Source organism: Tamandua tetradactyla, chromosome 20 (genome assembly GCF_023851605.1).
Source record: "Tamandua tetradactyla isolate mTamTet1 chromosome 20, mTamTet1.pri, whole genome shotgun sequence".
In the NCBI taxonomy this organism is placed as follows: Eukaryota; Metazoa; Chordata; class Mammalia; order Pilosa; family Myrmecophagidae; genus Tamandua; species Tamandua tetradactyla.
Window position 1 is genome coordinate 10,650,803 of NC_135346.1, and position 16,585 is coordinate 10,667,387.

The 16,585-nt window shown below is 39.0% G+C and overlaps 1 protein-coding gene and 1 pseudogene across 19 annotated transcripts in view; both read right to left on the reverse strand.

Annotated features, from left to right (window-relative positions):
• The window catches only part of LOC143664917 (prolyl 4-hydroxylase subunit alpha-2-like), a 211,622-nt gene that overhangs the window by 61,099 nt on the left and 133,938 nt on the right, over window positions 1-16,585 (reverse strand). For 9 of the 19 annotated variants that reach the window (XR_013166675.1, XM_077138374.1, XM_077138375.1 and 6 more), the window contains 3 exons: window positions 16,192-16,254; window positions 912-980; window positions 303-399 (listed from right to left, as the gene is read on the reverse strand). Coding sequence is in view for 15 of the 19 variants with exons in the window: in XM_077138374.1 (XP_076994489.1) it covers window positions 303-399; window positions 912-980; window positions 16,192-16,254 (229 nt within the window). In the remaining 4 variants the exon portion in view is untranslated. Of the gene's footprint in view, window positions 1-302; window positions 400-911; window positions 981-15,351; window positions 15,670-16,191; window positions 16,255-16,585 lie in introns of those variants that run through there. The other 10 variants (XR_013166678.1, XR_013166676.1, XR_013166677.1 and 7 more) reach the window with 4 other exon arrangements.
• LOC143664919 (diphthamide biosynthesis protein 3-like) lies at window positions 8,200-9,394 on the reverse strand (annotated as a pseudogene).

Sequence of the window (16,585 nt, forward strand, 5' to 3'; positions counted from 1 at the left end):
TAAATGTTGCTCACACCTGAGCTACCTAATAAATTATCCTTACATTTCTTTTCTTGTACAACTTTTTCTTTTCCCTTAAATCAGAAATTGCTTCATTAAATTTTTTTTTGTCTGTGTACCTATCACTATTCATCCCCAAAACTCTGCAACAAGGCAATAAAAATGGTTAGTACAGAAAATCATGTGTGGGAAAACTGTGGCTCTGTAGAAATTTGGCAACAATTTTCTCCCAGTTCAGAGTCTACGGGTGACCACCAAAGCCCAGTCTGGAGGCCATCAAGGCTATGTCTCAGACCACTCACCCCATTTGCAGCCAACAAGCACAGGGCAAGAACCATGTCTTGTTAGGTGGTTGCCTTTCCCACTCCGCAAAAGGTTGTACCAGAACAAGGCTGTCCCCTGGGAAAGAGACTGCATGTCAAAACATGTCCTGAGACTTGGTTTGAGTAGATAAATAGGAGAATCAATTTCTGAACTCCAAAAAAGAAGCCACGGGTGATCAGTACAGGATTTGGTTTTATTCAGGGAACGTTGTCAGCAACACATATACTCATCATTCCAGCTTTCTGGGACTTGAACACAAAGTGGTACGGAGACTCCAATCTGAGAGGAAACACCCTCACTTTCTTATTTACAAGCGGATAGAGCTCTGGAACTCCAGGAACAGGGGAATTCTCCAAGTAACACCTACTCCTCATTGCATGGTGGATGTAAGGAAATCCACTTGTCCTTGAAGAATTCCTGCTCCTTCTCTCAAAATAGTGCTACAAGATTGGAGTCTAGGCAGTAAGTTCCTGAAGTCCATCACAGTCAGAGTCAAGCAGGGCAGGGCAGGGCATGGGGCAGCAGTAGGAGACCTTACAAGGTCTGAGCCCTGTAACAACCAGTGCCCTACGAAGAACAGAATTTACCTTCTTAGGTGAAATCACAGCCCCTAGTTCTGGGAAGACAGTAGCACCACCAGCTTCTACATCACTCATCTGGAAAAACAAAGCATAGTGTTTACCCATTCTCACTTGAGGCTCTCAGACCCTAAATCCTGCTCAAACAATTGGTAAAAACAATTAACTAACCAAAAAGCTTAAAAGGAAAAGCTGAGGAATGAGATGCCCACAGGGAGCTTGAAAAGCTCTGGCATATTCCTAATAATCTAAAAGGCCACTTACATGCTTAAGGCTGGGTACATGCTCGGGAAAGACCTGAGAAAGCCCTAAACTCTCACCTCAGGCTGACCTCGAGGCTCTGCCCAAGCAGGAAGAGAAAGCTAAGGTAGAATCATCAATTTCTTGGCCAAGTGTTGAACACATGCCCCAACACAAATACACAGAGCTTCTTGGCAAAGACTAGAAGACTTATTGCTCCCAAGCAGTTAATTAAATCTCTGTTCCATCGTTAGCAGACCAATAAGCTAATTTAGAAGAGACTTCAGTGGCCACACACAACAAAGAATACAGATTTTACAGATCAGTTCAGAAGTCACTAAACACAAAACAACAACTAGAACAAGCCACAACAATAAACCTCAGGAAGAGGAGAGAATCTGATTTCCAGGATTCCAGAACTGCCAGATTATCTCACTTAAAATGTCCAGTTTTCAACAAAAATTACTAAACATGGACAAACAAAATATGGTATAACTATACAATTGAATATTATTCAGTCATAAAAAGAACAAAATAGAGGTAAGTGCTAAAATATGAATTAACCTGGAAAACTTTATGTTAAGTGAAAGAAATCAGACACAAAAGGCCACATGATGTGTGATTCCACCAGCATGAAATGTCTAGAATAGGCAAATCCACAGAGACAGAAAGTAGGTTTGTGTTTTATGGGGACTAGGACAAGCGATGAATGTGAGGAGGTTGCTTTTTAGAGTAATGAAAATATTTCAGATTTAGTGGTGATGGTTACACAACTTTGTGAATATTCTAAAAAACACTAAATTGTACAGTTTAAAAAGATGAATTTTATAATACATGAACTACATATCAATTAAAAATAAATAAACATTTAAAGGGTTAGTGCTACTCCATTGCTTGAATATGATGCAGAGGCCTCAGCCCCGTAAGACCACATGCACCACCCCTCAGGAACTAGTCCCATCTTTCCTTCTGGCCACTACCATCCTAACTAGGGTCAAATTACAATATAACCTGATGAGGAAATGCTGACATGAAAGGGGAGGAAAGAGACTATGCACTGAAGAAGATACAGGACCTAGTCAACGTGTTCAAGCAGGATATAAATAATATTATTGGGTCTGCATCCTAAAAGTGCTGGTTCAAATGGGGTGTCCTGTCACATGAAATCTTGGCAAGAGTTTATTTTTACCTTCAGCCATATATACACTATCCAGAGCTGTGATCATTAAGAGGATTTCCAACAGTGACACTCTCTGTAGCAGTATATTTTTGACTTGCACCCATATTTTGAGCTAAGCCATCTATGATAGTTAATTTCATGTGTCAACCTGGCTAGGTTATGGAGTTAAGTTGTTTGGAATAAGCACATTCTGGCCTGATTGTTACTGTGAGGGTATTTCATAGATGGATTAGCACCTATAGTCAGTTGATTGTATCTGCAATCAACAAAGGAAATTGTTTTCAGCAATGAGGGAAGTCTTCTCATCCAATCAGTTGGAGTCTTGAAGCCAGAACTGAGAATTTCAGAAGTCAGAAAAACAATTCTTACTTCTACTTCCCCTAGCCAGCTTCTCCTGGGGAATCCAACCTCACCCTCAATGGAGTTTCCAACTTGTGTCTTGTCCTATGGAATTCAGATTTGCCAATCCCCATGGTTAGGTGAGCCAAATCCTAAAATAAATCTCTTAATATTCACAAACATATGGAGGTTGGGTATCAAAGGAAATTTAGCTCAGATCCATCTCACAGTGGGTAGAGTTGGTCCCCTAACCCATTCCATGGTTATTTACCCAGTTCCAGAATACATACTTGCAATAAGCATATTCACCTACTGGCAGAATCCCCACTTTGGTTCCCTGATTTGTGGCCTGAGGGCTAATACCGGAGAAGAGGCCAAGCAGAAGACACTATAACTGCCTCTACCTACCAAAATAGTAAACCAAAAGCAATGCCATATTCTTGGAGAAATTTCAGAGATTAGTGCCACAATCAAGGACTTGAAAGATGCAGGAATGATGATTCCCATCACATCCCCATTTAACTCTATTTGGCCTGTGCAGAAAACAGATGGGTCTTCGAGGATGACAGTGATGACTCCAATTACAATTGGTATTTCACATGTAGTATCATCACTTGAGCAAATTAACATATTCCCTGGTACCTGGTTTATACCTATTGACCTAGTAAGTGCTTTTTTTTCATGATACCTATTAGTAAAGACCACCAGAAACCACTTGCTTTCAGCCGGCATTTTACTGTACTACCTCAGGGGTATATCAGTTCTCCAGCCCTATGTCATAATCTAGACCTCAGTGACCTGGATCATCTTTCCCTTCCAGAAGACATCATACTGGTCCATTACATTTATAACATTATGCTGATAAGACAAAATGAGCAAGAAGTAGAAACTACCCTGGACTTACTGGTAAGACATTTGCATGTCAATGGGTAAGAGATAAATCCAACAAAAATTCAGGGGCCTTCTACCTCAATGAAATTTCTAGGCATCCAGTGATATGGGGCTTGTCAAGATATCCTTTCCAAAGTGAAGGATAAGCTGTTGAATCTGGCCCTTTCTAAACAACAAAAGGCGCAATGCCTAGTTTGCCTCTTCAAATTTTTAGAGGCAACATATTCCTCATTTGGGGGTGCTACTATGGCCAATTTACCAAGTGGCCAGAAAAGTTTCTAGTTTCGAGTAAGGAAAAGAACAAGAGGAGAGGCTGTCACAGGTAAAGGATGCCATTCAAGCTGCTCTGCCACTTAAGCCAATGATCCAGTATATCTAATAGCACTTGAAGTGAAATACCTTTGAAAGGCCCCTATACGGGAGTCATAGTACAGACTCTTAGGATTTTGTAGCAAAGAACTGTCATCCTCTGCAGATAACTACCCTTCTTCTGAGGAACAATTTTTGGTCTGCTACTGAGCCTTACTTAGTAAAGACTGAACACTTAACAATGGGACACAAAGTTATCTTCAGACTTGAGATGCCCCGTATGAACTGGGTGTTGCCAAGGCATAAAGTTGGGCATGCAGAGCAGCACTCCATTATTAAATGGAAGTATTACATATGATATTAGGCTTAAGACATAATATCTTATGTCCTAATATTACCTGAGGGCACAAGTAAGTTACATGATGAAGTGGCCCAAATTCCTATGACTCTCAACTGCTACCACATTACCTTCTCTCTTCAAGCCATGGCTATAGCCTTTTGGGGAGTTCCCTATGATCAACTGACTGAGGAAGAGAAAACTCAGGCCTGGTTTATAAAGGGTTCTGTACAATAAGCAGGATCCACCTGAAAGTGGACAGCTACAGCTTAACAGCCCCTTTCTGGAAAATCCCTCAAGTACAGTGGTGAGAGGAAGTCCTCCCACTGGGTAGAACTTCGAGCAGTGCATCTCGTTGTTCATTTTGCTTGCAAGGAGAACTGGCAAGAGGTACATTTGTATACTGTTCATGGGCCATTGCTAATGGCTTGGCTGCATGTTCAGGGACTTGGAAGGGGTATGATTGGAAGATGGTGACAAAGAGATTAGGGGAAGAGGTATGTGCATAGACTTGAGTGGGTAAAGAATATGAAGATATTTGTGTCCCATGTGAATGCTCACCAGAGGGTAACCGCCACAGAGGAAGACTTTAATAATCAAGTGGACAGGATAACCCTTTCTGTGGGCAACAGTCAGTCTCTTTCTCAAGCATAACCCATAGGTTTCTGAACAAAGTGGCCATGGTGGTAAGGATGGAGGCTATACATAGACTCAACAACATGGGCTTCCACTCACCAAGAAGGACTTGGCTACAGTCACTGCTAAGTGTCCAATTTGTACTACAGCAGGGACCAACACCAAATCCCTGACATGGCACCATTCTCTGAGGAGATGACCCTGCTATCTGGTGACAGGTTGATTACACTGGACCACTTCCATAATAGAAAGGGCAATGTTTTATGCTTGGTGGAATGGACACTCTTGATGTGTATTTGTCTGCCCTGCATGCAATGCTTCTGCCAAAATTACCATCTGTGGGCCTTCAGAATGCCTTATCCACCATCATAGTATTCCACACAGCACTGCTTCTGATTACGGAACTCAAGAAAGCATGGCAATGAGCCTATGCCCTTGGAGTTCACTGGTCTTATGATGTCCCCCAGTACTTTGAAACAGGAAGATTGGAAGAATGGTAGAATGGCCTTTTAGAGACTCAACTACAGTGCCAACTGGGTGGCAATACTTTATAGGGCTTAGTCAGTGTTCTGCAGGAGGTTGTGTATGTTCTAAATCAGTGTCCAATCTATGCTGTTTCTCCCAAAGCTAGGACTCATGGGTCTAGGAATCTAGGGGTGGAAATGAAAGTGGCATCTTTCACTATTGCCCCTAGCAATCAACTAGGAAAATTTCTGTTTCCTGTTCCTGTGATCTTATGCTCTGCTGTTATAAAGGTCTTACTTCCAAAAGGAGGTGTTAACTTCCACAAGGAGGTAAAACAACTGTTCCATGGAACTGGATTTTATTTCTGTTCTCTTCTTCTTTGTCAGTCTGGCTAAGGGTTTGTTAATTTTATTGATCTTTTCAAAGGACCAACTTTCAGTTTTGTTAATGCTCCCTATTGTTTTGTTGTTGTTGTTGTTTATTCTCTATTTCATTTATTTATGCACTCTCTTTCTTATTTCTTTCTTTCTGCTTGCTTAGGGTTTAGTTTGCTGTTCTTTTTCTAATTCCTTCAGGTGTGTGGTTAGGTCTTTGATTTTAGCTCTTTCATCTATTTTTAAAATACTTTTTATTGTGAAATACATATACAAAGAAAAGAAAGGAAAAAACAATAATTTTCAAAGTGCACTTCAACAAGTAGTTACAGAACAGATTTCAGAGTTTGTTATGGATTACCATTCGACTATTTCAGATTTTCCCTCTTAGCTGCTCCAAAACACTGGAGGCTAGAAGAGATATCAATATAGTGATTCAGCAGCCATGCTCATTTGTTAAATCCTGTTTTCTCTTTTTTATAACTCCTCCTTCTCTTCTGATCCTTCTCCAAACCTATTGGGAACTTTAGGACATGACTGTTCTGACTTTTTCATGTTGAGAAGGCGTGTTGATACTAAAGGGTAGGTGGATGTAGTTAGCTGATGATCTTGGAGAGGCTGGTACATCTAGGTTTCAGGATTTACTTGGCCTAGGAACCCTCTGTAAATTATGGGTTCCAGGAAAGCAAACTTAATGCATGAAACTTTACTAAGTCTTAGTTCAAGCCCTAGGTGTTCTTAAGAGTAACAGGAGTGATGTTGGTTGGAGATTAGCAAACCATAGCAATTAACACTATCTACCTGAAGCTTGCATAAGAGGAACCTCCAGAATAGCCTCTTGATTGTATTTTATTTCTCTTGGTCACTGATGCCTTATTTTATTACACTTCTTTTCCCCCTTTGGTCTGGAAGGTTTTGTCAATCTCATGATACCAGGGTCAGACTCATCAACAGTCTAACAGTGACACAAATGAGGAGTTATGTCCCACACTATCAAGGAAACTTTCACCTCTGAATGTCATGTCCCACATAGGGGGTAGGGTAAAGATTTTCCTTGCAGAGTTGGGCTTAGAGAGAGAGAGAGGCCACATCTGAGCAACAGAAGAGGTTTCCTGAAAGCAACTTTTAGGACTCGTTATAAGTAGGCTCAGCTTCTACACTACAGATACAAGTTTCATGAAGGCAAGCTTTGAAATAAAGGGCTTGGCCTATTTTCTTGGGAGTCCCCATTGGATGAGAGCATACCTAGAGTTTCCTAGATGGGAAAGTTTAATAGTTCCATTTTTTTTCTGTGTCTCCTTCGGACCCTTGAGGGACACTACCAATACTTCTTAATTATCAGCCCACCTTAGTTTGAGATTATCTGGGTATTACATTAAACTATAGAGAATTACAAGACCTTGCTTCTGTTCTGGACTCAAGGAGTTTGGGTTGTTTAAATAAGCTAACCAGACAGGTTGATTTAGTTTGTGTGTTACAGAAAATGTAAGTTCTAGACATAATAATAAACCTCTATGCCTTTGGTCTTATACTGTAGATGAAGGTCTAGAGGTATATACACTATTATCTTTTTACTCTGTACTCTGATTTACCTTAGTCCCAGCCAGACTGGCTTCATTTTCAACTCTAATTGAGGCCTGATTTCTTTTTTGGTTATTTCAATTGTCAATGTATATAGCTTTTCTAACTTTCAGGGTTGCAGCACTCCATTTCTGGGTCTCAGGTATCACATAGTCACTCAAAGTTCCAGGGAAATACCAGCTGATACACATATAGCTCAGTGTCTTAGAATCTAGATATACACTTAAAACTTCAGACTAAGTGTGGCTTCTATAAAGGTTTACAGACTAGACTCCCATTTTCTTATATGTATTGTCTGAAAGAGATCTTAGTATATTCTTTTCTTTCTGTTTTTTTTTTTCCCCAGAAACAGAAATTTTATTTGCTCTGATCTGGCAAAATTATTCAAGCATCTCATTTACTAAATCCATGCATTTGGCTCCTCTCATTCTGTTAACAATTTTGCTTCCCTTGGCTGCTTATCTTTTTATCTTTTCCTGATTTTCAAGGAACATATAGACTATTGGAAAGGAAACTCAATGTTCTTTGACCACTTCACTTCTTAACTTTTCTTTTCTATTCACTAACTTTTAAGCTAGAGAAATTATGACCTCACTGTATTTTCTCTTTAATACCACAGCCAACACTGTATGCATCAACCATAACAGAAAAGGCATGCTTAACAGAATACCAACATTCTAACAGTGACACAAATGAGGAGAGACTAATTTTATTAAGCTTAGAATAGCAAGGTTAATGTCAACTGTCAAAGGAAGGGGCTAATGTTAATAATCTTAATAACCAACTAAAAAATACAATCCCTTTTTTGTTTAGGAATACTAATGACTTTGAGGTAGATGATTCTGTTATCAGATAATGAAATAATTAGGTTTAAGATAAAAAATGTTGAAACTGAGAGGAAAAAATACACTGATTTGAAATTATCTTTTTAAAAAATTTGGATGGAAACTTAAGAACACTTGCAATTCAAAGTTTCATGCATGAAATCCATGTATGTCACGTTGTAAGTTGCTTCTTTAATTGAAGGTGAACGTAGAAGTTGATGAAAGAATCCACACTCTAAACAGAACAATAAATCACAAAAAGGTTGTCCCTGTGAAGAGTTCTGTAACTTTCCATTTGATTTTTCCATCTTAGTTCATTCTCAACAGTTTAAGATATGGATTCTTATAGGCTTCTTCAGCGTTTAATTCTTTGTTGGTGGAAGGTGCTGGGATTGTTTCTCTACACATAAACTGATCTTTGTCATAAATCACTTTTATAATGAGAGAGCAGCTAGGGCACATTGCCACAGCTTCTCCATTCTCCAAATCTTCCTTGTGATGGTGAAGTTATCCCCACACGGGCAGGCAGAAATATGTTTCTAAAGTCTTCGACATACTGGAAGTCCTCCACCTCTACCTGTTCTAGATTGCTAGCTGCCGGAATGCAATATACCAGAAACAGAATGGCTTTTAAAAGGGGAATTTAATAAGTTGCTAGTTTACAGTTCTAAGGCTGAGAAAATGTCCCAATTAAAACAAGTCTATAGAAATGTCCAATCTAAGGCATCCAGGGAAAGATACCTTGGTTCAAGAAGGCCGATGAAGTTCAGGGTTTCTCTCTTAAGTGGAAGGGCACATGGCGAGCACAGTCAGAGTTTCTCTCTCATCTGAAAAGGCACATGGTGAATACAGTCAGGGTTCCTCTCTCACCTGGAAGGGTACATGGCAAACACGGTATCATCTGCTAGCTTCTTCTCTCCTGGCTTCTGGTTTCGTGAAGCTCCCCAGGAGGCGTTTTCCTTCTTCGTATCCAAAGGTCTCTGGCTTGTGGACTCTCTGCTTCATGGTGTTGCAGCATTCTCTGCTCTCTCTGAATCTCCCATTCTCCAAAATGTTTCCTCTTTTACAGGACTCCAATAAATCAACCAAGACCCACCCAAATGGGTGGAGACATGTCATCACCTAATCCAGCTTAACAACCACTCTTGACTAAATCACATCATCCAGGGTGATGATCTGATTACAGTTTCAAACATACAGTATTGAATAGAGATTATTCTACCTTTATGAAACGGGATTTTGATTAAAACATGGCTTTTCTAGGGGGCATACATCCTTTCAAACCAGCACACCACCTCATCGTGAAACAGTGCCATTGGTAAAAGGGCTGTTGCCCCTGCCATCTGACACCACCTCTGTGGGTCTAACCTTGGTCTGTTTCTGGCTTATTTTGCACAACACATTGTCTGTAAGGTTTATTCAGTTTGTTGCATGCCTCTTGACGTCCTTCCTTTCTGTAGCCACATCATATTCCATCATATAAATGTATCACAGTTCACCATTCTGCTTCTCAGCCATTGTACCCTTTGGCTCCCCACATTTACTGGGCATCATGGATAATATCCAGATTATATAAACTGTGCCTTGCAGTATCCTCACTTGGTTCTAACATCAGAAGCACTCTCAGTTTTCAAGAATATTCACTGGTCCACAGAGACTCAAAGAACCAACAAACGTAGCCTCATTAAATATCAAATCAAACCTACCCCTTATCACTTGTTTCCTGCCCCCACCTCTGCCAATCATTACCCCTGGTAGTGCTGTGGTACTGTTGATGTCTTACTGTTAACTACTGGCCATAGCATATCTCTCTACTACTGATACTTTGTCCAATTATCAAGCCTTTGAAATAGTTCATGCCAGAACAGATTTATAATTGTAGATTCAATCAATGGGATATGTGGCACTATAAATCTTGTTTCAATCACATTCAACTTCAGTATGTCAGTGTTACTTATAACCCCACTAATTAGTTACCATCACTTCTATTCGTTTCCTTGCAGCTAAGTTCAACCTCACGGGGTAGCTTTATCCCCATCTCTAGCTTCTGGGTACTTCTAGGTCTGCTATATTTGACAGTGCAACCTCTGAAATTACCTTTGCCAATCCTAATGTGAAATCATACAGTATCTGTCTTTCTGTGCCTGACTTATTTCACTCAGTATTAAATCATCAAATACTTCGTCTTTTTTAACATAAGCATTTAGGGCTATAAAATTTATCTCTTAACACTTGCCTTCACTGCATCTCAAAAGTTCTGATATGCTCTATTCTATATTCTATGTTCTATTTTCATTTGTCTCAAAATATTTGTTTAAAAGTGTGTCATTTAACTTCTATATATTTGTGGATTTTCCATTTTTCTGCCTGTTATTGATTTCCAGTTTCATTCCTTTATGATCAGAGAGGATGCTTTGTATAATTTCAGTATTTTAAAATTTATTGAGACTGGCTGCATGACCCAATATGTGGTCTATCCTGAGGACGATTCATGTGCACTCAAGAAAAATGTATATCCTGCTGTTCTGAGGTGCAATGTTCTGTATATGTCTAAGTCTAGCTCGTTTATCATATTATTTCATGTTCTGTTATTTCCTTACTGATCTTCTGCCTAGATGATCTATCTATTAATGACAGTGGTTTATTGACGTTTCCAATTATTCTGGAGGTGTCTATTTCTCCCTTCACTTTTGCCAGTTTTTGTCTCATGTATTTTGGTTAGGTGCATAAATATTTATGCCTGTTATTTCTTCATGGTGGGTTGACCTTTTTATGCATATATAATGCCCTTCTTTGTCTCTTGTAATAGCTTTTGACTTAAAGTCTATTTTGTCTATTAGTATAGCTATCCTGTTTCTTTTGTGTTATTATTTCCATGGATTATCTTTTTCCACCCTTTCATTTCAATTTCCTTATGTCTTTAGGTCCAAGGTGAGTCTCTTATAAACAACATGTAGTTGTATTACGCCTTGTTATTCAATCTGTGAATCTGTGTATTTTGATTGGGGAGTTTGCATTAACATTTAGTGTTATTACTCTAAAGGCAGTACTTATTTCAGCCTTTTTGTCGTTTGGTTTTTATATATCATATATTTTTTATGTCTTGCTTCTCCTTTATTTGCAGCCTCCTTTTTTGTATAGATAATTTTTGGTGATATACCTGATTCCTTTCTAATTTCTGTATATATTTTAAATATTTTATTTGCAGTTACTCTGGTGTTTGTATTACACAACCCACATCTTTAACCAAGTAATTTGAAAATATATTAAGTTATATTCAGTAGCATATACGTTCTGTGCTCCCATATCCCTCCACTTCCTCTCTTTATATTATTAGTCCCACATTACTTTTTTATATTTTGCATGTCCATTATTGGGAAATACGACTTTTCCTGTTCAATTGTATTCTGACTCCTGTAGGAATTAAAGAGTAGATGTATATGTTGAGGGTACAGTGCTATTGAGTTTTGCATTTACCGTATTAGTTATATGCTGGTTTGAAACTGTCATTTACCCCAGAAAAGCCACGTCCTTTAATCCTCATTCAATATTGCTGGGCGGGATCTTTTTGATTATTTCCGTGGAAATGTGACCCACCAAATTGTGGGTGGTAACTTCTGATTAGATGGTTTCCATGGAGAGGTATATCCACCCATTCAAGGTGGGGTTGTTTACTGGAGCCATTTAAGAGGGATTCATTTTGGAAAAATCTTGAGTGCTGACAGAAACTATACATTCAGTGACATTTGGAGATGCAGAAAGAAAATGCTCCCAGAGAAGCCTGATGAAACGAGAAGAGAATGTTAGCAGACATTGCCAAGTGCCCTCCCAGCTGAGAGAGAAACCCAGAACTTCATCACCTCTTTCTTTGGAGTTAAGGTATATTTCTCTAGATGCCTTAATTTGGACATTTTCACAGACTTAAACTGTAAACTTGCAACTTAATAAGTTCCCTTTTTAAAAGCCATTCCATTTCTGGTATATTGCATTCTGGCAGCTTACAAACTAAAACAGTTACCTTCACTGAAGATCTTCACTTATTCACATTACTCTAAGACACTCTCTCCTGTCTTTTCCTTTCAACTTGAAGAACTTTTTTTTATTTTTGGATGGGCAGGCACCAGAAATTGAACCTGGGTCTCCGGCATGGCAGGCAAGAAGTCTGCCTGCTGAGCCATCGTGGCCTGCCCTTGAAGAACTCCTTTTAATAATTATTATAGGGCAGGTCTTTTGTTGACAAACTCTCACAGTTTCTGTTTATGTGTGAATATTTTAAAATCTCCATCATTTTTTGAAGGGCAGTTTTTCTCTTTCGTGCATTAAATACATCATACCACTGCCCTCTCACCTCGAAGGTTTCTGGTGAGAAATTGATGGTCTTATTGAGGATCCCTTGTACATGATGAATCACTTTTCTCTTACTGTTTTCTGAATTCTTTCTTTATCTTTGGAATTTGAGATTCTGATTATTATGTGTCTCAGAGTAGATCTATTAGGCCTTATTCTTTTTGCAGTTCGTTGCACTTCTTGGACATGTATGTTTATGTCTTTCATAAGAGTTAGGAAATTTTCTGCCATTATTTATTCAAATATTCTTTCTGCCCTCTTTTTGTCCTCTTCTCCTTCTGTGACACCCACGCTACAGATGTTCGCATACTGTATGTTGTCAGTCAGATCTCTAAGATACTGCTCAACTGTTTTTCAGATAGAGCTGACTCTATGATTTAAATTGTCCTATCTTTTAGTTCACTGATTCTTCAGTCTGTTGAAATCTGCAGTTATATGCCTGTAATCTATTTTTTTTGGGGGGGGGTATGCTGTATTGCGGGGGTCACATTTCAGCCTTTTCCTATGTGACTATTTCATTATTGCAGCACCATTTGTTGAATTTCTGTTCATTTGTCTTTTGGGGGAAGTGCATGGGCTGGGAATCGAACCTGGGTCTCTCACATGGCAAGTGAATTCTACCACCAAAATATCCTTGCATCTCCTATTTTTATTCTCCATTATTTTGCCTTTCATTCCCATAATGCCTATTATTTTCCTTTCAAATTTTCCAAATTCCTCTTTATGCTCAGTGTTTTCATTTGCTAAAGATGCTGGAATGCAATACACCAGAAATGGGTTGGCTTCTTCAAAGGAGATTTATTGGGTGACAAATTTACAGTTCTAACGCCATGAAAATATCTGAATTAGGGCATCGAGAGAGAGACACCTTCTTTGTGGAAAAGCTGCTGGCATCTGGGATTTCTCTATCCCATGGGAAGGCACATGGTGACATCTGGTGATCCTTCTCTCCTGAGTTCTGGTTTCAAAACGGCTCTCCCAGCTCCTGTGAGTCCTTCTGGCTTCTCCTGGGGTGTTTTCTTTCTCTCAGCTCTCTCCAAAATTTCTCTGAATTTTATCCTCTCATAAAGGACTCCAGCAAGGGGATTAAGACCTACCTTGAATCAGGTGGGTCACAATTCCACGGAAACAACCTAAGCAAAAGGTCCCACCCACAATAGGTCTGCACCCACAGGAATGGATTAAAAGGACAAAGGCTTTTCTGGGGTACATAACAGATTCAAACCAGCACAATCACATATTGTCTTAATATCTTTTATATCTATATCCATATTTTCCTTCATTTCCTTGAATTGATTTAGGAGATTTGAACTTCGTTTTAAAATTTTTCAAAATTCTGCGTCTCCTCCAAAGTTTTAATTTGTACTCTTGACTGAGCCATGTCTTCCTGTTTCTTAGTATGCCCGTAATTTTTTGCTGATGGTGATTAGGTTGATGGGTTAACTCTGAAGGGCTAGGGTTTTATTGGCTAGGGTTTTACTGTTGATTGGCATTGTTTTAAGGCTCTTCTATGGTACTTGGTCCAACTTATTTTGGACTTTTAGAGTAGCTCTTGTTTAACTATTCAGATGATCTCAGCTCTTCTTAATCTGATTCTTGCCATGGATTTTCGGTATAATCTGTAAGATTGCCCCTTTTTGCCTGCAATTGTTTTACCTCCAGGAGAAAGTTTCCTTTCATTTGTTTCTTCTCTATGATTCTCAATCTGTTCTGTTTGTTCTTGTGTAGAACTTTCTCCCCAGCACCTATGATTTAAATTCTCTCCCTCAGTGTCCTTTTTCATTACACTTTTCACTCTCCCACCTACCCGCCTTTTGTCCCATTTAACTTTTCTGCCTCCAGTTTCTTTCCCATTAAGTTATCCCACCCTATGGAGCCAGTTGGGATCAGTCCTGAAAGGTCCATTTGTGTTTAGGTCGCCCAGCAAAGAGATACTGGATTGAACTCTTGCCAACAGTTCTGTGGTCTTTTTTCTTTGAGGCACTTTTGTATATGGCACTATTCAGCCACTTTTGTGCTGTTTTCTGGGTCTCTGCGGAGTTGAGTCCCTATGCTTGGTGATGTGTGGGGTTCTAATTTGCTGCTGTGAATGGCACTATGTTCTGCATCATGGCAGGAGTGACCTAAACCATGCTGCCATTCTGTGACTCCGAAATTTTGTGGGACCAAGTAAGGGAGAGGAGTTCAGACTGGCAAGTCCAGGATACACTTTCCTACCTGATTTTGGTTGGGGGGTAGTTCTTAGTCTTCAATTCAACACTGTGGAGTCCTTCTCAGGCTCTAATTTACTTCAGAGATCCAAGCAAGTGAGATTTGTCTTTTTATTAGTTGATTCTGAGGAAAGTCTTTTCCAGGGTTGTTTTATATCACCGTAATGAGAATGTCCTTTATTGATTTTTGTTTTTCTCATTTGTTTCCCAGTTCCACCACTGGAATTTAACATTCATGGTGGCAAAAACATTGGCAGTTCTATTTATTGCAGTAAATCCAGCAACTAGAATGGTGTCTTGCACATTGTATGTGCTAAGTGAATATATGCTAAATGACCGTGTTAAAGAGATTAACAAAGCTAGACTGACCAATAAGTAAATGGGACAACAAACTAGAAAGGAGATATGTGTGGCTAGTTTGTAGCAGATTCTGCATCCAAATCATGGTTTTCTGGTACTAAATGTCCTGCTCTTTCCAGTGAATTACTGACACCAATACACTGATGTTGCAACTATTCTTCTAAGAATGTGGCAAGCAGTACTTAAGCCATATGTAGAAAGCAAAGAAAGTGAACTATAAGTAGCATCAGCTTTAATTACTATAACCACTACTTCTTATCCGTGTCATTCTGAGAGAAGTGCACAGAACAACTCCAAAATATCCATTGCAACAGCAAAAGACCTGTTCCAAAGAAAACTTCTACATTGTGACTATTTATTGTACTAAAGTAAATCACCTGTGTCCATTTTCCAAAATTAAAAATTCCTTCAAGGAAACTCCTTGTCCAAAACATGCTTCTTTTCTCAACAATGCTGTTACTAAAGAACAGAAATCTATTTTACCAGCCACAAAATGGATAAAAGATGACGACAGAATTTCAATATTGCAAATCGTTTCTTCTCAAAAGGAACTGGTAGAAGTGAGACAGGAATCCTTCCCTTTGGAAGCAGTCACCATTCTGAGCAAAAGTCTCTGGGTTCGTTCCTCACAAAAGTGGAAGTCTAGGTCTGATATGACTGTGGAATGAAGAAATCTTAAAAGCAATGTAATAATATCAATATTATTTAATACAATTTTGAGTAGAGAAAGGACAGTAGAAATATGCTTGTGCTATGTATCTAAGAGTCCTGAATTTTTTCCTCATTGCTTATCCAAAAATTAGTTTAAGAATGAAATAATTATCTCAAGAATTAAAAAATTAGTCCTGGTTAGGGGGGAATCACATCTGATTTGGCAAAGCAAATAGTTCAGATCTTTGTTCCTCAATAAGGAGACTTACAACATAAGGAGTAATTAAATGAAGGAACGCTTTGTAATATGAAAAAGTTCCCGGGGTGATTCTGCTACTCTTCCCTTTCTCTCCCTCCTAATCCTCCTCCTACTTCTAATCATTTACCCATTGTAGCTCCTATACCAGATTAATTATTAGAATCTCCTGGGGAGTTTTTAAAAATACAAACTCCTGGAGCCCTACTATAGAGATTTTGATTCAGAGGGGACCTTTCTAATTTATGCTTGGTGTGCCTGTGGGTAATCCAGCATTAACCTTACTTACGTAGTTCAAGAACGTGGCCACACGATTCCCTGACTCATCAGTTTCCAAGGAATGTTCAAGTCCCTATGGATTTTAAGTAAAAAAAAAAAAAAAAATGCAGGTCTTAGACTTAACAAGTTAGAAGTACGAAAAAGAATTACTTTCCCATCTATTATAGTAAAGGATGTGGTGTAAGAATGGGAAACCTGTCATACATAGCCAAATGGAGGTCACCCTACCCTTAGGAAGGAAAGATGTGAGGCAAGTGAGACTGGAACTCAGGCAAGATGGACAGGTACAGGAACAAAGTGTTGCTTTCACAGAACCAAACAATCTATGCATTTGCCCATGATGAAGACAGAAAATTCAACATAGGAAATGGGTCAGAAAAGATGGCTAAAAAGGAATGTGTGCC